The sequence below is a fragment of the Coccinella septempunctata genome, chromosome 5, assembly GCF_907165205.1.
Source record: "Coccinella septempunctata chromosome 5, icCocSept1.1, whole genome shotgun sequence".
NCBI classification, from domain to species: Eukaryota; Metazoa; Arthropoda; class Insecta; order Coleoptera; family Coccinellidae; genus Coccinella; species Coccinella septempunctata.
The window spans coordinates 14,864,057-14,885,561 of record NC_058193.1 but is presented as its reverse complement, the minus strand read 5'-3'; the positions used below and the strand labels follow the sequence as shown (position 1 = coordinate 14,885,561).

The 21,505-nt window shown below is 35.3% G+C and overlaps 2 protein-coding genes and 1 long non-coding RNA gene across 5 annotated transcripts in view; 1 reads left to right on the top strand and 2 right to left on the bottom strand.

Moving 5' to 3' along the window:
- Window positions 1–439: 439 nt before the first annotated feature.
- LOC123314470 (peroxisomal membrane protein PEX14) overlaps window positions 440–21,505 on the top strand; it is a 76,676-nt gene continuing 55,610 nt past the window's right edge. For both annotated transcript variants that reach the window (XM_044899781.1, XR_006537821.1), the window contains exons 1-2: window positions 440–599; window positions 652–942. In XM_044899781.1, the coding sequence (XP_044755716.1) occupies window positions 534–599; window positions 652–942 (357 nt within the window). In that variant the 5' untranslated portion in view covers window positions 440–533. The remainder of the gene's footprint in view (window positions 600–651; window positions 943–21,505) is intronic.
- Window positions 7,273–8,634, bottom strand: LOC123314472. 2 transcript variants are annotated; one of them, XR_006537822.1, is made up of 3 exons: window positions 8,372–8,634; window positions 8,216–8,318; window positions 7,273–8,158 (listed from the first exon to the last, which is right to left on the bottom strand). It is a non-coding gene; the product is annotated as an uncharacterized LOC123314472 (long non-coding RNA). The 2 variants fall into 2 exon arrangements; XR_006537823.1 differs by having other exon boundaries at window positions 8,216–8,300.
- On the bottom strand, window positions 13,274–14,163 carry LOC123314471. Its single transcript, XM_044899782.1, has 3 exons — window positions 13,746–14,163; window positions 13,634–13,693; window positions 13,274–13,580 (listed from the first exon to the last, which is right to left on the bottom strand). The coding sequence occupies exons 1-3, from the start codon at window positions 13,855–13,857 to the stop codon at window positions 13,363–13,365; spliced, it is 390 nt and encodes a 129-aa protein (XP_044755717.1). The 5' UTR covers window positions 13,858–14,163; the 3' UTR covers window positions 13,274–13,362.

The window sequence follows — 21,505 nt, the reverse complement described above, 5'->3', positions numbered from 1 at the left end:
CTGTTCCTCTTTGGGCTGTGGTCCGTATATACACTTTGGTTACTTCTGGTTAGTAAGTGGGCGGTCCGTATATGTCGAATTCCTGACAATTTGGTTCAATATCAGTCACCAGAGTAACTTGCGGTTACCAAATGTGTATATACGGACCATACGCTTAGTACTGACAAACGTCGAAGTTTATTTACATTTCGCAGCGCCCTCAACGGTTATTGGATTCGCTATTAATTAAACGCTATTAAACAAAGTGTGTGGTCCGTATATACACAATTGGTAACCGAAAGTTACCAGAGCGGTTACTCTGGTGACAGATATTGAACCGAATTGTTAGGAATTCAACATATACGGACCGCCTAACTACTAACCAGAGGAAACCAAAGTGTATATACGGACCACAGCCAAAGTTTCTTTTAGAGTTCAATGGTCACAGATTACGATTACAGATGGTACTAGTTCTGTGTTCCGTGGTTCTGTGCAGTGTTTTCAGGTTTTTTGCTCTGTAGTCCGTGTTTTTTTGGAATTAAAATTCGTGTTGAATGCTTTTTTCAAAAATGACAAACAATAGCCCAACCATTGAAAACAAAACCCTACGTGATGAACTGGTTGGACACATCCAGATATGTTCTTATTTTAGAATTAATGTTCATATTGTAGGTTAAAACTGCCGTCAGCTTTCTACAAAATTCAAAAGTCCAAGATACGCCGTTAGCAAAGAAACAGGAATTTTTACAACGGAAAGGCCTCACTAACGAAGAAATCGAAAAAGCTTGTGAAATATCAGGAGCTTACTTGCTACATGAACAACAATTAAGGGTGCCTCCACCCTTACCTATTTCTGTTAATGGAAATCAGAAGCAGCTAACATTCTTTTACAAAATTAGGGAAATTCTACATAGTCTAGTGATCTTCAGCTTTGTTGGATATGCCCTCTATAAGTTGTATGAGGTAATTTACACAATTTCATACTTAAACCATTGTACTTAAGCGGATTTTGATTTTTTTCTTGAGGAGAAGTCCTATCTTATGTATTTTAACAAGCTGAGGTCAATAAAAGTGGTTTCAATTTTAGAAAACTATTGGTTAGAAAGCTAATAAACTATAGGTTTGAAAATTATGCCACTTTGAAGTTCCAATGTTGGGTCTATTCTGGAGGCAATTTTTTGTTCATGGTGGTTCCTATCTTAAAGTCCATCATGAGTTATTGACATCCCAGTACTCCTTGAAAGTCCAGATGCAACATTAACCCCCATTTTCATAAAGCTTCATCAGGGAATCAACACTTGATTGATAGATAAATATCAATTTCATGAGAATTTGGAATACCATTTTCGTATCAAGTTATTATGATCTATAGTCCATTCAACAATGATTGACATCTCGGGTGGCTATGGAAAATCGAATTTAAGTTGGTAATAGCCCATAAGTTGAGATTTTGTGTTGCGGAATTCATGTTGGTATTGTGAAAAAACATTGATCTATAGACCTATTATATGTGAATCTATCCCCTACCGATGGTTATTTGAATTTTGTACAGCTGTTTATGCTCTAAACCCATAATAACCTAGTGTTACACATATGTAACGCAAATTTCACTGGCAAATGTATTTTATTTCTCAGTAACTGTAGCTCTTTGCGTTACATATATGTAATACCATTTTTCTCAAACAAAAACCATACAATTTTCAAACAGAAATTGAATTGTTTTTGTCTTGTACACTCTATAAAGAATGTTTATTCAATTAGAATAGTATTTTTCTGAAAAAAAAACTCAGGTTATTAAGGGTAAATTCAATCGTATATATTGGAAACATAGTTGTGTCAATTTTGAACGCTGATTAATATGCTCCAAATCTGAATATTTTTTATTTTCATATACTTTTCTAGGTTTTATCAATATATTCCAGTTCTATGATTGAAAGTACAGAAATTTTTAAATATCTTTTGTGGCCAGATATTAAGCTGCGCCTGGACTTTCAAGACCTACTAGGATGTTAATCATTCTTGAATGGACTATACAGGGTGTCCCAGAACTCAACATCAAGCCGAAACGGGGTGACAGGATTGCTTGTAACCATCATAGGAAAAATTAGAAAAAATCTATCCCACGCAGTTTGAAAATTATGGGCATTTAAAAACAAACTAAAAATTTGGTCGAAGTGTAACCATTTTTCGGTTATTGTGGTTAATTTTTATTATTTTTGTTCATTTAAGCTTTTGAACCGTAACCCTAAATATCATTTCTAGAATCACATTCAAAAATAATGACACAATTGTCCCAAGTTTCTCAGAATTAATACTATTAAACTATGAATTTAAAATTTTCAAAATTTGTTGAGTTCGATAGGCCCTCCTTTAAAATAATGTACTAGAGTGCCTGGGCAAATGCCATTAAAAGTTGGCGCATTTAATCAGGATTGTAAAATGGTATAATACTTGTTAGTTTTATACTTAAAAAAAAGAAGAAAAAAATAAAAACCTCAAGTAACCCGATTTTTGCTGACACATTCTACTCAGTCAAAATGTTTTTTATTTGCACAAGTTCTTGGTAGGTTCTTAATTTTACGGCAAAATGATGAGAGAAATATATAGTGGACATGTTTGCTAAGAGCGAGCGAGACAGATAGTGACGCTAATAAGTAGATCTTTTTTAAGATGTAGGGCGTGTTTTGAGGCTGGCAAACAATTTTAACATTTGTTGTAAAAAAAATGTTATTTCCCTATCTGACTTTTATTCCAGTAAACCTAAACTAAACTATGTCAAGATTTTCCAGTATTTTATCAATTTTATTTTTGTTGATTTTGGTAAAAGTGGCGTCACTATCAGTCTCGCTCGCTCATGGCAAACATGTCCACTATCCATCTCACTCATCATTTTTCCGTAAAATTAAGAACCTACCAAGAACTTGTGCGAATAAAAAACATTTTGACTGAGTAGAATGGGTTGGCAAAAATTGGGTTACTTGAGGTTTTTATTTTTTTCTTCTTTTTTTTTAGTATGAAACTAACAAGTATTGTACCATTTTACAATCCTGATTAAATGCGCCAACTTTTAATGGCATTTGCCAAGGTACTTCATACATTTTTTTTTAAAGGAGGGCCTATCATAGTCGACAAATTTCGAAAATTTTAAATTCATAGTTTAACAACTAGTATTAATTCTGAGAAACTTGGAGCAATTGTGTCATTATTTTTGACTGTGATTCTAGAAATGTTATTTAGGGTTACGGTTCCAAAGCTTAAATGAACAAAAATAATAAAAATTAACCACAATAAACGAAAAATGGTTACACTTCGACCAAATTTTTAGTTTTTTTTTTAATGCCCATAATTTTCAAACTGCGTGGTATAGATTTTTTTTCTGATTTTTCCTATGATGGTTACAAGCAATCCTGTCACCCCGTTTCCGCTTGACGTTGAGTTCTGGGAGACCCTGTATGTACATCTATTCAATGTTTTTCAGTTGCTATTTCTTCAATAAATGTAGGAATGAAAAAGTTTGAGTGAATTCGTGTTTGAAATCAAGTGACTGTCAAATGGTAGTTTAGGCGACCAAAGTTTTATGAACCTCGCTGTAAATATGTTCACTAAAGACCTCTAATGATCTCAGTCACAGAACTAAAAATGTAATATGAATATAACGTGTGAAAGTATTTGAACTGGAGAAATACTCCAATTCAGACCAAATCAACCTTCACCATAGAATATATGTTCTAAGATCTGCATTCATAATTTATACAATTATTGCCCCAATTTGTTCAATTAAATTAAGAACATAAACAATAATTCACAATTTCTTTGGCTAGTTCATAAATTTATACGTAGTTGATCTATGGGTCAGTGTTCAAAACCAACCTGAGTTCTGAAACTCAGAATTATACTTTTTATGGGCTATTACCACCCGAGATATTAATAATTCTTGATTGGAGTGTTCTGACAAGATGAGTTCAATAAAAGTGGTTTCATTTTCCGGGAATCATTGTTTCAAAAGTGAAGGGAGATCAAAATTGATTATCGAACTGGCTGCAATTTTATTATGATTAGGTAAAGTATACACCTTACCATTGCTATAAAGCAATGTACCTATACAGGCACAGGATTATTTACAACACAAGCCTTTGGCCTCGAGCTAGATTGGCTATTATATGAAGAATCAAAAAACCTATCCCTCCATGAGTTCATTTTGGATTGACAACACACTGATGGGCAAATAAGCCGTGAATGACATCCATGATCACAAAACTCTGAAGTATATACCGAGGTATATACAAGGTGATGTGGGGGACAATGGCTCGGTGTATTTTTCAGACAGGAACATATTTCTATGATTTCCTGTTAGGTAACTCGTTTGAAGAGGAAAGATTTTTCATTTTGTGTTGTATTCTGTTGGAAGCTTGTATATATTATAAGCTTCCTTTTCTATATAAATAACTAAGGATATCCTAAGTTATTCACGAGGTTATTCATATTTCCTGCGATAGCGAAGTATGCGTTGAAAGTGTTTGCTAATTCTTGAGCATTTTCTGATATTTTAATGAGGTTTTGTACACCCAAAGGCACAGGCTGTTGTTCTTATTTGTAAAGTTTAGTATTCGATTTTCGTATTCTTGACTTTAATTTGATCGAAGTAGATTATCATACTTTTTCTTCTGAATTTTGAATATTTCTGTTTTTTAGTAGCAATAGAGCATCAACTTTATTTTTAGCTTGCTTTATTTCGTCAGTTTTCTGTTTAGATATTTTCACTTTACGCTTTTTTATGCTCCCTTTTGGCAGGTTTCATTGAACTCCTACATAAAAAGTCTAAAGTCCAGAAAAGTATCCCCATTGCTTGTTCACATACTGCTCATAATTTCTTTTTGGTTTATCCCAGTTCAGTGCCGTTAATTTTCTCTTTAGATCAGGGTTTTCTTACTGAAATCCCTCATTCTTTCTATTGAAGGTAAGATTTTCTGCATCATATCTAAAGCCCGTTTGCAACAGCCGAGAATTCTCTAGAGAATTTACTCGAGAATTCATGCGCCGTGAATTCTTCACCGTTATAGTAGATTGACTTCTGGCGCGCCAGTAACTTTAAAATGCATATGTAAACACTTACTGGCGTACAAACGTTATCCAGGCATGCATGGATTAAAAATTTTGGTAGCTTCCAAAATTTTTTGCGCCACTATCTTTTCTTGCGCCAGTGAAATTACAACTTGCAAATGTAAACACATTCCGTGCACGCCAATGAATATTGTTTACGCAACGGCAAATCACTTTTAAGGTTAGGGGCACAGTTTAATAGTTTACTTTTGTACTTTTGTGTTTTAACGATGAACAAAAAAGGGAAGAAATGGAAATCAAAGGAGTTACCAGTGGCTAAATACCTTAGAGTGATTTGAAGTTTAAGTCTAGCACACAAAGCATCTCTCATATGGGTGTCTTTTTTTCTCAATTAGTGGTGTGACACGTTGTAAAAAAAATTAAATCCTTCTTCTGTCATTCTTAAATGATTTCGGGCTTTGGGGGTCTACATTGAAAGTTCTGTTAAAAGAGAATTTGAAGAACCCATCATTGGTCTCTGGGAAATCAAATTGCGCACCCTTAAGCGACCTTTTCTTTTATGTTGTTTCTTCCGTTCTAAATCTTCAATCATACCATACTATCAATTATCGATTTCGCAATTTTTCGACAATTTTTTACAAGCTCCTTTCGTGACATGATGTAGGTACCTACTATAACGAGAGTATTGATACTAGCAACTGGCGTGCAAAACACTGGAAACCGTGTAAACGCTTACTGACGTGAAAGTTGAACTGGCGTTAAGACTGGCGCCGGTAAATCTATGCATGTGTAAACTTATTATTACATACACACTTTCGGTAGAATTATTCACTGTTCAGTTGCATACAAAATAATCTCTGCCGTTTTCTTACCAAAATTTGGTAGAGAATTCTCGGCTGTTACAAACGGGCTTAATTATGGGCTGTATCACAGCCCTCTTAACACACTGTGTTTAAGAGGGCTGTGGCTGTATTATGGTCTGACAGAGTTTACTTCACTACATCCTTCTCATAAGCGTTAATGTAATGATATTATCAATAGAGGTTTTGCTAGTTGTTGTTAGTCTGCTAGGTTCATTGATATTGGGGTGGAATACATATTTAAGAAATCAATAAAGTTAGTTGTAGCTTTATCTTGGACATTCATAATATTGACGTTGAAGTCACCAGCAAGTATTATTTTGTTTTACACTTGTTCCCTCACTATTAATGAGCTTTTTGTGGCATTAGGAGGTACAATCACAAATATGTCTATAAATCGTCTCCTTTCGAATAGATAATTCAACTGCTGAGATTTCTTCAACTTTTTATCGATAGTTGTTTTATGTCCTTTCTTTCTCGGAATGCAATATCCTTCCTGATGAAGATTGCTCAGCCACGGTGTTCTTCCATAGCACGACAATAAGCGCTTCCCTGTGTAAAGTCTTCGATAACAAGATTTTTATTTCGTTTTTATTTTTCCAGTGTTCAGTTACACAAAGAGCTATAACCTTGTGTTTCAATGATAGTTCCTGTGAAAGTTCCTCTAGTTGATAAATTGCATTTCCCAGAGATTGTAAATTTCGATGGAAAATCATGTATTTGTGTGCGAGTTGTTTAGGCTCTTTTATTATGTCTGAATTGGTGTCTTGCTTGAAGTTTTCTCCAAAAAATGACGTCCCTAGCGAAGTTGAACCTTTCAAAAGTAATTCCTGTCGGTCAGGAATTATTGACTTTTTCCTTTAGTTGTATGGGACCTCCTACTAAGAAGCTCTCAAATTTCGTTCTCTAAGTCATTTATTTTTATAAAGAACAGTTTGAAATTCATCATGATAACCGTTTGTAAGAGGTTTTGTAACTTATTTTGTAATTGTTGTATAATTGTCGTTAGCTTGAGTTGTTTTGTGTTTATGTAAACCACTCTCACCAATGTCCTAGCATAAGTAGATCCCCCGCCCAGGTCTGAATTTTCTTTACTATTGTCTTTTCCTTTGACATTTTGTTGATTTCAGTTATCTTCTTTCTTGTCGAAGTTTTTTGTTGGTGTTTTTGTTGGCCTTGTTTTCTTTTTCTTGTTCTCATTCTCTTTTTTCCATCAATAAATTCTATTTTTTTCTTGCGCTTCCCTCATTAATTTCCTTAGGTAAGAATTTTCAATACTCAAAATGATGTTCTGATTTTTAAGCTCGTTTGTTTCATTACCGTTCTTATTGGCGTTCAGCTGTTCATGTTCTATTATGTTATATTAAACCACCCGTCACACTTTATGTACTTAACATTGTCCACCACTTTTTTTCATTGAATGCATTTGATACCCCCGATTTTCACACTTTTAACAGAGCTACTTTCACTATCGTCTCTTTCATTCCCTATCATGGATGAAATTCAGAAAAAAATGCTAAAACTATGAACTCTCTTATTTTCGTTAATTTTGCGTTAATATAGAATTTTTGTTGATATTTCACAGGCTTGTTACTGAGCGCATTCTCTATCAGCTCAAGAAAAAAAAATATTCGAAAAAATTGTAGACTTGTATCAAAAAATTTCAATTTCTGTGTCAGGTGAGAAATTTCACTCACTCACTCATATGAGCTGAGGAAATTGACGGGCGCACTCACAGGGTACTGTCCCGTGAGGTATCATCTCAAACACATGGAAAAACCGCCCGATGACACATGTCGCTTCTGTCTAGAAGCCACTGAGACAGCCAAACACTTGTTATGCGAGTGCGAAGCTGTTCAACGGAAAAGTCTACAACACCTTGGTTCGTGGTTCCTAGAGCCGGAACAAGTAATGGATGTGGCCCTCAGAAAGGTGGTGAAGTTCATTGAGACTTTACTGCCTTACTGGTAAAAAACGCGGGGATGCACAATTCAGGGTTTCCTGACGGTCACAACAAATATAGATATTTTCCAGTGTACAGGCTAGAGCAGCAGGAGTATGGGATGACCGTAAAGATAAATATTGCCTATACAACAGCAGGTTTTCTTGCCCAATTACAACGAATGTTCTCTCAATATGTGTTTTGGAATCCGGTATTTTCATGAGCAACATGTCTTCCTTGTCGTTTATTTGATCAATTGAAACATTTTTACTTCCTCTCGTTTACACGCACCGGCTAACCCAATAATTGTTGCTACCTGAAAATTAAGTTGATACTTTTATATCCTTCAATCGTAATATTTCGTTAAAATTACATTCAGCATTAGATATGTTTCATTTTCCGCTTCCCTAATGAATTTGTTGATCTGCCCACTGCTGAAGACTTCTGATTTCTTGGCTCTGTAACTAACATTCTTCCTGAAGAAATAAATAAAAGAAGCGATAACCTTTGGAAAAGTAGCTATATTTACATTTTTCTTCACTAAAATGGTACTTTCCAACATGGAGTACATGCTTCACAGAGTGGAGGATTTGACATTTTCGGATTTTTGCGCCAAATAAGCCAAAATTATATCCTCTGTAATAGTTTTGCATTGCTCATATCCATCCATTTCGAGAACAAATCATAAACGTTTTCGTACCTGGGTTTTGATTTGTCAGGCAATAATTGTGCTGTAGCGGCACTTTCGCTGCTGCCCTCCATATTTTATTGCGAATTGCGATCGAAAAACATGCAAACTTTTCTTCATAAACTTTTTAGGGTTTTCACTCCCAATCTCTGAAACAAAATCAATTAGAAATGAAATCAACGATTTGCTCCTGCGTAAATTCTTGCACTTATTTGTCAGGAGCAAATTAACTAGAAAAAATTGTTGCCTGACAATGAACTCAAAATAAATAACGTTGAAATTATAATTCTTTGTAACGTTTCGGAGTCTATATCAGACTCCTTCATCAGACGAAAAAATCTACTTTTGAAAATCTTCTGAATTGTCGCTTTTTGTCTGACATTAATTGTCAACACACAGAAACAGAGACTGCACAGAAACGTTGATTCATTTAATTTTGAAATTACCGGATGACAGTTCCTTCTTTAGTAAATTGATCCAAATATGATCTATTCCTACCGAACAATTTGCCAAATTATCTTGATCTAATAGAATACACGTAGACTCTTTAATTTTTCGTTTAAAATGGTCTGGTTCTGTCATTAAAATTTTAGTGTTGTCCCAATCCATCATGTGGTCTCCCGTATTAGAACAAATGTGATCTGCGATTTGTGATCGATTAATTTCTCTATTTTTGTCTATTCGTTCAAAAAAATCTATTTTCCGGACTTTATGCATAAATGACTATTGTCGTGTTTGTCGGCGTATTGCCGCCGTTTTTCTCGGGTTGAGACTTACGCCTCACGAAATAAGGATATAACAAATATAATGTAAGTACGGAAAACTCTTGGATCTTTGACTATGCATCTTTTCATTGTGTGCCAATGATGGAGATGGAGATAATGGGCCGTATATACATCGCCCTTCCGGCGTTCATCCGACCTCCGACCTCAATCTAATTTGTTTTGTTTTAATAATTTTCACTTTTTTTCGAATCGGCTCGGTTTAAACGATACAGGCTGTGGAACAACCATAAAAAAATGTCATTTTCAGTTCTCACAAACGGTTTTATCGAATGAAATGAATTTCGGAACATAGTTATCCATTTTTTTGATGAATCTTTTTCGAACACAAGATATCACCCACGTCTTCCAGTTTCCTCAGGTCTAACGCACACGACCGACAATCGATGGGCGACTATTGTGTCGGTTGAAATGCAGAACACGTACATACGTGTTACGTTAATTAACATTAATGCGCCAACGCACATCGACTTTTAGATGTGCATATAGGTTTCTCTTGTTTCAACGCATGCGAAGGACAGTTTAGTCGGTTCTTGATTTCTATTCTGTGAATTAATAGGTCCCTTCGTTTGCATAAAAAGTGTAGCACTTTTCCACATTCGATTTTAGTATTCGTATGCTGATTGAATTTACACCAGTGTAGAGAAGGTGTAGTTTATCTACATCTCCCTTTGACTATGGATAGATAAACTACACTTCCTCTAGACTGGTGTAAATCAAATCTTCTTCTTCTTCTTCCTCTTCTTGTAGGCTCATAGCCCGTTTTCTCCAACTCAATCATTCATCTCGTTAGATGTTGAGATCCAGGATTCACAAGTGTAGAAAAGTGCTACACTTTTTATGCATACGAAAGGACCTAATGTAGGCGTGCTTATTAAATAATAGGTACAGTACCTAAAATGGATATAGACATAGACATAGAAAAATTAATCTGTGAGGTACAGATATTTGTATGATACCTCAACAGTAGAGTACTCGCATAAAATACTGAAAAAGAAACTTTGGGAGAGAGTGTGTGTTCAGTTGATTGATGACTGGGATAAATTCAAAAAGGTATAAAATTGGCTTTTCAGTAAACGCTGAGAAATTACTGGATGCACCTAAAATATCCAATTTCTTCCTATCTCTCTTCGGTGCCTCAAATGAACTGCAACACATCTCAACGTATTCCTATCTATCTCCCGTTACTATCACCGACTGTCACTTCGTGTGCGTTGACCACCGATTTTACTGGTAGACTGTCGTCCGTGTGCATTGCCCTCCTACGAAATAGTCGTCTACCTACTATAGGTTAGTTCATATTATCCGTCCGTCTCGGTTCAGTTCAGCTCAGCCAGAATATCTTTCAATGTGTTTTATATGGACTAATTCATATTCCGTCTCCAACCCTTCAGCACCTATCGGTACGCGTGGTTGGACTGAACGTATAATATGAATAAGCAACCGTTCGGTTCAGCTCAGTCAATCGCAGGTTTTTCTTTGTCGTGAAAGCTTCTTTGAACTTAGTTTTTTTTTATTAATTGTAAAATTTTTTACACTATATAATCGAAATGGTTTCCTGTTCATTCTTAAATAGCCATGATATGTGGACCAATTTCTTTTATAATGTCCAATATTCACCTTGAACCTTCTTTCCTTTTAAATATTGATTAGACACCCAATCTTTTTACCGACTTTTTGTTCCCCTTCATCTTCGTCTAACTATTGTTAGACGAATAGCAATAGCACATAATTCTTTCAGGCAAAATTGCGGCAGTTTCATTTAGCAAAATTTAAAAGGTTTACGTCCTATGAGATAGGGCATGTAAGAGAAACAACGAAAATAATAAAAGCGGAAACATATTTTTAAAAAGCGACGCGACGCGATGAAACGTGATGCGTGTTGAGTCCAATCAAATGTATCGTTTTCTATAAACCAGAATCCATTCCATTCCATTGCTGTATCCCGTTACCGGGAATAAATCTACAAAAAGACGAAAAAAAAAAAATAAAATTGCGAACAGACTTGCAATTTCTTAGGGCTAGTTGCGACTGTGCGCCCTCCTGTGACTAAAGAGACCCAACCGTGACCTGCAGATCCTTCCACACTCAGGGCATGGATAGTCACCAACCAGATCTGGCCGCCGCTGTATCCTTCTCGATTCTCCATTGTAACTGTGTACCAAAGACCTCCACTGTGACCTGTCTAACGCTAGTTGTTCCCAGAATCATACTACAAACATCCGACGCGACGCCATACACCCACACTCTACCCGTTTCAAACGAGTCAGCTCGCGTCGCGTTTTAATAATGTGTTTCCACCTTAATACTAACGATTTAAAAATAATTTTTAGGGTCGTTCTTGTACTGTTTTGATCAAAATGAAAGGCTTCATGTGTCACGTGCTGGTCGATTCGAATGCAACCGGAGATTCACTACACACGAAGCTGAAGGTTACTGAGACGATCGTGACTGATAATATGAACGCAACCTCCGTCAACGCCTAATGATCCTTCCGACGGCCTGAACTGAGTGGAACGTATAATATGAATCGACCTTATAGGTCGTGTGTGTTAGGACTCATTATAACTATTACGTAAAAAAAGTATTCTTCATATTTTCTCGTATAATGCGCCGTTTTCGAGTAATTTGATGTTCAAACATTAAAGGGTGCCTGTGAAATTTGAAAAATTGGCTGAGTACAACTCTGTTTGAAATATCCACAGAGATGTGTACACTACACATCTCACAGATTAAGCTAGTTATTCTGAAGGTAATTTTGTTTTTTTGGGAGTGGCGCAGTTCATTATGATAACATAAAATGGCTCTATCTTTTTATCGGCGCCGAATCGGAAAAAATGGTGTAGAAAAATAGTGTTTCTTTCGACCACAAGAATCATGTTAAAATATTTGTACGAGTCAAAGACTAACCCTGTATATTCAGTTTCAGGGTCCAACTCAATAATCTTCCATTCCATAAAACATTTACATAATAATATATGCATGATAATCTGATTGGCAATAGCTGGACATACTTTTGAGATGATTTTGAAGATTACACGCCTTACCGCATGATAGAATGTGCGTGTATGACTGGCTTCACGCGCCACGGCCAAACGGGAGCGGATTTAAAGCCCGTTTGTAACAGCCGAGAATTCTCTGGAGAATTCTCTACCAAATTTTGGTAAGAAAACGGCAGAGATTATTTTGTATGCAACTGAAAAGTGAATTATACCGAAAGTGCGTATGTAACGGTAAAAAATTCACGGCGCATGAATTCTCGAGTAAATTTTCTGGAGAATTCTCAGCTGTATTCGGGTTCGGCTCATAAACAAACTGTAGATAGGCAACTCCGGGGAAAAATTTGGTTCATGTAAAAGCGCCATCTATTGAGACGTATCGAAATTAATGTCGGTAAAATTCAATGAATGCTGACAGCGCCATCTATCGGTTCTTTTTGGCGGTAAGAAATATTGGTGTAATAATTCAAACATTTGTTTTCAGCGAGTTTTTCATTAGACCTGGCGACAACTTTGATTGTTGTCGCCAAATCTAATGAAAAACTCGAATTCTTTGTGAAAAAGTAATGAATAATGATGCTGTTATGAAGAAAAATTTATTCAATACAATATTCATTTCTACATAATAATACTCAGAAATATATATGTGTGTAATATTGGTAAATTTATGTGTTTCACAACAAAATTGTAAAGGCTCTATACTGTTTTCTCTATGGGACTCCAATTACATATAACAAACTGTAAAGGCTCTATTCGGTTTTCCCTATGGGAAAACAAAATTATAAATCAATATAAAAAATGAGTAGCAATCTTTTCAGAAATTAATTAATTTGAAGGAATTCAACAATTTACCTTCAGTACTTGAGATTGTGTGGAATTTCTAAATTTATGAAAAGTAGAAAATTGTATGTACAGGATCAATTCATTTAGCTGATTTATAAATTCAATAGAATAAATAAATACAATATTGCTAATATATATAAAATATGAAATAAATATGAGGAGATAAATAGAATCATGAAAGGATAATACCTATCTCCTTTTTTTGTCATCAAGAAAGTATCAACGACCCCTCTTCTTTTGTTTTTGGTTCATTTGTTGAGACATAAAAAAATTGAATGTTGTTCTGTTCACCTTGTTGAGGCAACCCAAGGTGTTTGTTTTCTTCAACATCATTACTTTCTCCCTCAAAGCTATGTTTCTGCTCCTCAATCGGCCCTCCTTTCTTCTTAGATATGTGAGTTGCCGGAACTGAGCAAGGTTGAGATTCTGAAAAATAATGCCAAACATTACACTTGAAAAAATACTAATAGACTGTATACCTTCTGGAATATATTTCCACTGTATTTCTTCAGAATCTTCCTGTCTTGAAGGTTGACATTCTGAAAAATCCAACAATTACACTTTGTACAATAGTTACGAAAGACTACATACCTTCTAAAATAGATTGAGAAACTGTTCTTTCTGTTGCTTTCAAAATATCTTTCCCTTTTTCACTCCCATAACACTTTGTTGGAGCCAGAACCCTCAAATCTTCATCATGCATTTGGGAACACAACAAAATCTCGACATTGTGGGAATATAAATCGGAGAATAACTCGGCAAAATTTAAACTATCAGAGCGTACACAACATGCGTAGCAGGCAATGAAAAGAAAGAATGAAATATTGGTATCAGGATATGGATTTTAAATACAAAAAAAAATGGTGTTTGTTGTTTACTTTTTTCCTCAGTCTTGACACTGACATGACATTACATTTCACGCGCATGCGCGTCATTTCTGCTGTTTACAATACGTTCCGCTAGACGGCAGCCTTGTCAGCACATTTTAGCGGTTCACGTTGTTTCTAAGCGAGTTTCACCCCCCTCGGTTCGTTTCGGTTCGGTTCGGTTCGGCTTTCGGACGGTCCGAGAATGGTTCTTGAATTGCGCCGAGGATTTAATACTAGGGCGCAACAGTTTTGCGCAGTCCTAGAACAATTATCGGACTGTCAGAAAGCCGAACCCGAATACAGCCCTTGGCTGTTGCAAACGTGCTTAGGAGATGATTTTACCTGAAGTGTGGCGAACCCCGTTCCAAACTACCACCCATTTGTCCGCGTGCCATTGCAGGGCAGGGTACGCTTCGCTATGTGAATTTTTGAGACGAGATTAGATTACAAGACATAGCTAATTTTGGTCAATTCACAATGGGATTCATAACAGAATTTATCCAGATATTTAAATCGCCTCCAGATTTGTGCAAAGTAAAGTCCAAAGAATAAATCAATAAGAATTTAAAAAACAAAGGTTACGATGAATTAGTAGGTGTATCGCACAGTTGATCTGGAAGCGCATCGAGACCATGTTTCCAAAAAAATTCAATCTATGGTGGGCTCCTTTCGCAAACAATTAAAGAAAACTGTTATAATATCTGGTTCAATAATACGATTCGTAGATATTTTTACTACGTATTTATTAAACCCTTTCAGTACAAACTTAATATGAATTCTCTTATTACAATCTAGACATTCGTTGTCATCGACATCACCATCTTAAGGGTACGTTCATACCGAAGATGCATGGTTGAGCGCGGTGGAGGTCGCGGTCGCGATCGTTTCATCGATGTCAAAACAAACCTTCATATTCTAATGAGACCGTACATACCAAGGATGTTTCACCCGTTCACCCTCGCCGCTTATCATCGCGGTTTACAGCGATGTCGATCGCAGAACAAAATAGTTTAATTTTATATGGCGATCGAGCTGTTGCACGCTCATTGGCGCTCTTTAAATCACGTGACATTCACCAGGGACACCAGGGTAACGTATTTATTTTTCACTTCGTTTGTGAGCTTTGACTGAAAGGAAAGCATCTTCGACATGTATTGCCAGACATCGATGTAAACCTCGATCGCGACCTCCACCGCGCTCATCCATGAATCTTCGGTATGTACAGGGTGGGCAAAATTCGTTGTCTACTGAGGGGATCTCGAGAACTATAGCAGCTAGAAGAAAACGGACGGCACATGCTCGAGCTCTTTTTTCTTGACTAATCCAAAACTGAAAACAGATCCAGCCTAACGTTCATAGATTTTGAGTTATGAACGAAAACTGAGAAATTGTCATTTTTAATGAAGCTGAATAACTCGCTTGTTTGAACTCGTATTCGAAATCTGTTGTTACATTCTACAGACACTTTTTTATGAGGAATTCGAATATGATATCAATAAATTTTTTGATCCAGTCATTTTCGAGATACGACAGGGATTTCTGATTTTTCAAATATAAACTATAGTTGAAAGTTCTTTAATCTTGCTGCAATTTTTTTTCTGATTTCAAAAATGTATCATATGTCGATATTCACATGAATATAACGTAAGAAAAAAAAATTAATACTTTTTCCTGCTTTTCGATCGAGTTTTCGATTCACTGTTGAATTTTCAGTAGGCTGGCGTAACCATAGCGACCGTTGAAAATGCATTATGGTTCGTGAACTCCACATACTCCTATGTGAACTCAACCTTCTGCGATAGGAATCATCGTCTGACGAATAATTATTTCTTTTATATATCGATATCCTTTTAAAGAGAGTAAAATACTTTCGTCTGATTATTAAAGAAGAAAATTTATTCAATTATCGTTTTTCTATTTATGAAAGAAACTTCAAGGAGTCAGTAATATTATAAATAAACTACGATAGCTATCTATAATTATAATTAAGATTAAGAATTAGAAGTAAGATGATGAAAAATAGGTACTTCTGTCAACGGTAGTGTTCGAATTGTGAACCAACGTAAGAAAAGTATGCCAAACATCGCGAGAACAAACGATGGCAAATTAATCATCGATATATTTATTCAGCAATCCTTGATTTCAATCATATAGGCTCAGGTTCACAAAATATAATGCATATTCAACGGTTGCTATGGTAACCCAGCCTACTTATAATTCAACAGAGAATCGAAAAGCAGGAAAAAGTATTGAATTTTTTTCTCGTGTAACATTCATGTGAATAGCAACATATGATACATTTTTGAAATCAGCAAAAAAATTGCAGCAAGATGAAAGAACTTTCAACTATAGTTTACATTTGAAAAATCAGAAATCCCTGTCGTATCTCGAAAATGACTGGATCGAAAAATTTGATAATATCATATTCGAATTCCTAATAAAAAAGTGCCTGTAGAATGTAACAACGGATTTCGAATACGAGTTCGAATAAGCGAGTTTTTCAGCTTCATTGAAAATGACAATTTTTCAATTTTCGTTCATAACTCAAAATCTATGAACGTTAGGCTGGATCTGTTTTCAGTTTTGGATTAGTCAAGAAAAAAGAGCTCGAGCATGTGTCATTCGTTTTCTTCTAGCTGCTATAGTTCTCGAGATCCCCTCAGTAGACAACGAATTTTGCCCACCCTGTACGTACCCTAATACTACTTATCTACTACTGATCATGACACACATGGAAAGTATTCTAGAACATTCTACTATATAGAAGTGTTATAAGCAGAACATAGAAAAATACAATATTACAGAATACAAAAATCACATATATTTAACACACCTCCTTGATTTTTGGATTACATCAAACATATCATTTTCCTACATTAAGTTCAACAATTTCCGAAATTTTACAAATTTATTTTTGCCCAGAGACTTTGTCAAAATATCTGCGATTTGATCATCGGTGTTTACTTTATTGATACTAATGAATCCTCTGTTCACATAACCATATACAAAAAAATAACTAAAATCTGTATGTTTGGAATTTTTGTAAAATTTTCTATTTTTGGCTAAAGCTAAAGCACTATTATTGTTTTCAAAGATATTAACTGGTTCATTCACGGTAATTCCAAGATCTTTTAACAAATCTCTTATGGGCAAAACTTCTTCAACACATTCTGCCAATGCGTAATACTCTGCATGAGTAGACGCTCTTGAAACAATTTTTTGTTTTTGGGATTTCCTCATACACGTATTACAATACCAGTAGACTTTCTGTCAACTATATCCGAGGCCCAATCTGCATCTACATATGCATCCAAAGAATTATGGAATTTTGAAGTATATACCATCTCAAGTTCTCTTGTAAGGTAAAGATATTTGAGCACTCGTAAGGCATACTTATAATGAGTAAAATCATAAGAATTCTGAAAACGACTCAAATAATTGATCTAAAAAGATATATCAGGTCTTGTTCCATTAGCGACATATAAAAGAGCTAGAATTAGATTTCTATATCTTAATTTTTCATCAACCTGTTCGCTTAATTTTAATTTTAAATTGATTTCCATGGGCGTCCGATATAATTTAGATCCAACTACATTAAATTTAAAAGCAAGATTTTCAATATATTGTTGTTGGCTTAAGAATAATTGATTGTCACCAACATTATGGTCAATTTCAATTCCCAAATAATGTTTTATTCTTCCTCAATCTTTCATGCAAAATTTTTCTTTCAACATAGATTTTATGCGATTAATAACTTCTAAATTTTACCAAACAACAATAAATCGTCAACATACAAAATAATGTAGATATGAGTATTATCATTTACCTTATAAATATACAAACAACTGTCATTCGGATCTAATAAAATTTTTACTTAAAATGAAGTCATTGAAACATTCATACCAATCTCTTGCACTCTCAATCCATACAATGACTTCTTCAACAAAAGTACTATATCCGGATCTACATAGTAACCTTCAGGTGGATATAAATAAACTTCAGATTTTACTTTTCCGTTCAGAAATGCTTCACATCCAGCTCGACATACCATTCATTCACACATGTAACGTCGGCCACAGACTTCGTTCTTTTCCATCCATTTTTATCGCCGCGATTTGAACCGACGATTCTGATCGCCATCCTGTTTTGCACACACACTTCGGTAAATCCCCTAAGTTATTTTTCAGTCGTTTACGGATCTGTACGTCAAGAAGAGGAAATATATTTCAGCAGTGGCGGCCGCGGTTACTGTGTCGGATAAAAATTAAAAAAATCCTGTAAATTGCCTGTACAAATCGATGAAATCCGTAATAAATTATTTGTTAGCTGTCTTCTGATCAATCGTTATTGAAATAACTAAATAAAATGATACAAAAACAGTACGGCAATATGGTCTAGACGCGATATGCTCTCCGCTAATGAAAAATAATCGCCGATTGTGAACGAAATCCCAACACACTATCGGTTTGGAACGACAACCGATAAACCGTCGTTCCAAAAATCAGGCTCGGACAGATACTTTAACCGACGATTCGGAACGACGGTTTTTTACCACACAAATCAGTGTTTGGCGCTTTTGTAACGACGGTTCGAATCGCGGCGATTCGAACGGATGGAAAAGAACGAAGTCTGTGGGCGGCATAAGAGATAATAGAATTTTTAAAGTGTTCATTTTAGCAACGGGTGAATAAACTTCTTCGTTTTCGATATAATCTTGTTGAAAACCTTTTGCAACAAGTCTAGCTTTATAAGTACCGTCAGTTTTCATTTTGTAAATTCACTTGACATCAATTATGTTTTTATTATTAGGAATATCAACTAAAGACCAAGTTTTATTGTTTTCTAAACTTTCTAACTCATATCTCATTACAGCTTTCCACATTTTAGAATCATTACAGTTAACAGCTTCGTTGAAGTTATCGGGAACTATAGAAACGTTATTACAAGAAATTAAATTGTGGTCATAATTATGATTACTATCATATCTTTTTGGTTTCCGAATGATTCTTTTCTTTCTTTCATCATACACCTCCTCAACAAGATGTTCTGCATTTTCATTTAAATTTTCGGTTACTGTATCGTTTTCTATTGTATCTTTTATTTCTTCGTCTTCATTATCTGATTCAAAGTTCATTCTTCTATCAACTATACTGTCATCATTTGAAATAACCTTTTCACATTTTTCAATAAATTCCACATTTCTAATCACTATGTCTTTATCATCAACTGAAATTTTATAACCTACATCTGAATAGCCAAGAAGAATACCTTTAATTGGTTTGGGATTTAATTTTGATCTGATAACTTCTGGAATTTTGACAAATGTTGTACTTCCGTAGATATGCAAATTTGAAATGTCCAGCCTTTTACCAAAAAATATTTCATAAGGTGTTTTCTTTATTTTAGTATTAGCTAAAAGTCGGTTTCCAATATATGCTGCTGTGTATACACATTTAGGCCAAAACTTTTTGTTAATTTTCGCTTCACTTAGAAAACATCTAGCGCTATCATTAACGTTCTGTCGAGCGTTCTGTTGAATCGTTCAGCTACACCGTTCAGTTCATGAGAGTATGGTGGACACGCTTTTAAAAAGAAACCTTTAGTAGAAGGAACTATTTATATATACGGTACCGTTAACACAATAAAAAATTTTAATTTTTTTATCTGTTTGATTTTCCATAGTATTTATATATTTTTCAAAACATTCATACACTTGAGATTTGTTTTTTTATACAGTAAACCACAGCCATTTTACTATAATCATCAATAAAAGTAACTATGTATTTTCACCTTTATAACAAGTAATATTTATTGGTCCAATTACATCTGTATGAATAATTTCCAGTATATTGGTTTATATTAGGTTTTGTTCTATTATTACTAAATTTTAAATTTTATTTTCTATGCAAATTTCACAGTTTAAGTGCTATTTTTCAATATATTTGGGTAAATCTTTGAGTAATTGAAATTCACATAAACGTTTCGAATCATTAAAATTTGTATGACCTAGAATTCTGTGATATTTTTCCTTCTGTGTCATTTCAGTTAACGTATTATTTGAATTTAACTCTTCATGTTCCTCTTTTATTATATTCCCATTTTAATTCATATAATTTATCATTCTCAAACGCTATGGCTATCTTTTCATTTTTATCATTATAAATTTCTGCTTTTTTGTCATGAAAAATTACAGTATTATCATTTTTTAGTAGACAAGATACACTTAATAAATTTCTTTTCATTTTTGGTACATAATATACATTGTGGATTCTACCTTTTTTGAAAGACTATTGATTTGAAAATTTACAATAATATTCTTCTTCTTCTTCTACGTGCGGTGCCCCACCGGGCTGAACTGAGGCCTCGTGACCCATTGTTCGTCCGCTTGTAGTTGGAGAGACTTACACTCTGTGACATGCTGACAAAAATGCCACAAGTCGACAGAGAGGTGTCCCTCTCACCATAGGAGCTGTGGGTGTTCTGTTTCCTAGATGTGTCATCCTTAAGTCCTCAAGGTTGATACAGAAGAACAAAATGTGTTCAACCGTTTCCTCCGTGCTCCTGCACCAGCGGCACAGGGAACGGCTAGTCAGTCCCATTCTATTTAAGTGTTTGTTAAACAAATGGCCAGTCATTGCTCCAGTCACTAGACTCAGTTGTTTCCTCTCAAGAGCTAAGAGTTTTTTGACCTCAGGCACAGAGGATGGTCTCTCAATGAGAAGCCTCGACTGTCTGAGACCACTCCTTATGCTCCATCCAGATGAAAATTTCCTGTCCAGCCAAATATTAAAGAAGTTCTTGACAGATGTACGACAGATAGGCAGCGCGGGTCCTGGACCTACAAAAGCTGAGCGGGCTCCCTGCTTTGCAAGTTTGTCTGCCTTCTCGTTCCCCGGAAGTCCTGCGTGAGCCGGGCACCAGATAACTTTCACAATGTTATCAGAACCTAGCCCCCGCAGAGCCTCTCTGCATTCCTTTACTAGGTGTGAGTTAACACGGATGTGAAGGCAGCAACGGTTTCCAGCAACGGTTTTTTCATTTTCGCTTTTACCATACAGATTGTAAAAATACCTGTTGTTCGGGATTTTTTGATACGAATGGATTATTTAGAACATTATAAACACAGTCTATAGGGTGAAATAATTTGTGCATCGAAAACTACCCCCACCAACCCCCCGAAAGTGAACTATCTTGATACACAGTGAAAAAACCCCGTTGCTCGGAGTTTTTCTATGAAAATGGGTTCTTACCCACATACTGAACACGATCTATAGGGTGAAATAATTTGTGCATCAAAAACTACCCCCCTCCAACCCTCTGAAGTTGAAATATCTTGATACAGTAAAAAGTGTGGAAAAAAACCGTTGCTCGGTGTTTTTTGATGGAAACGGGTTGTTACCAACATACTGAACACGATCTATAGGGTGAAATAATTTGTGCATCAAAAGCTACCCCTCCTTATCAACCCTCTGAAGTTGAAAT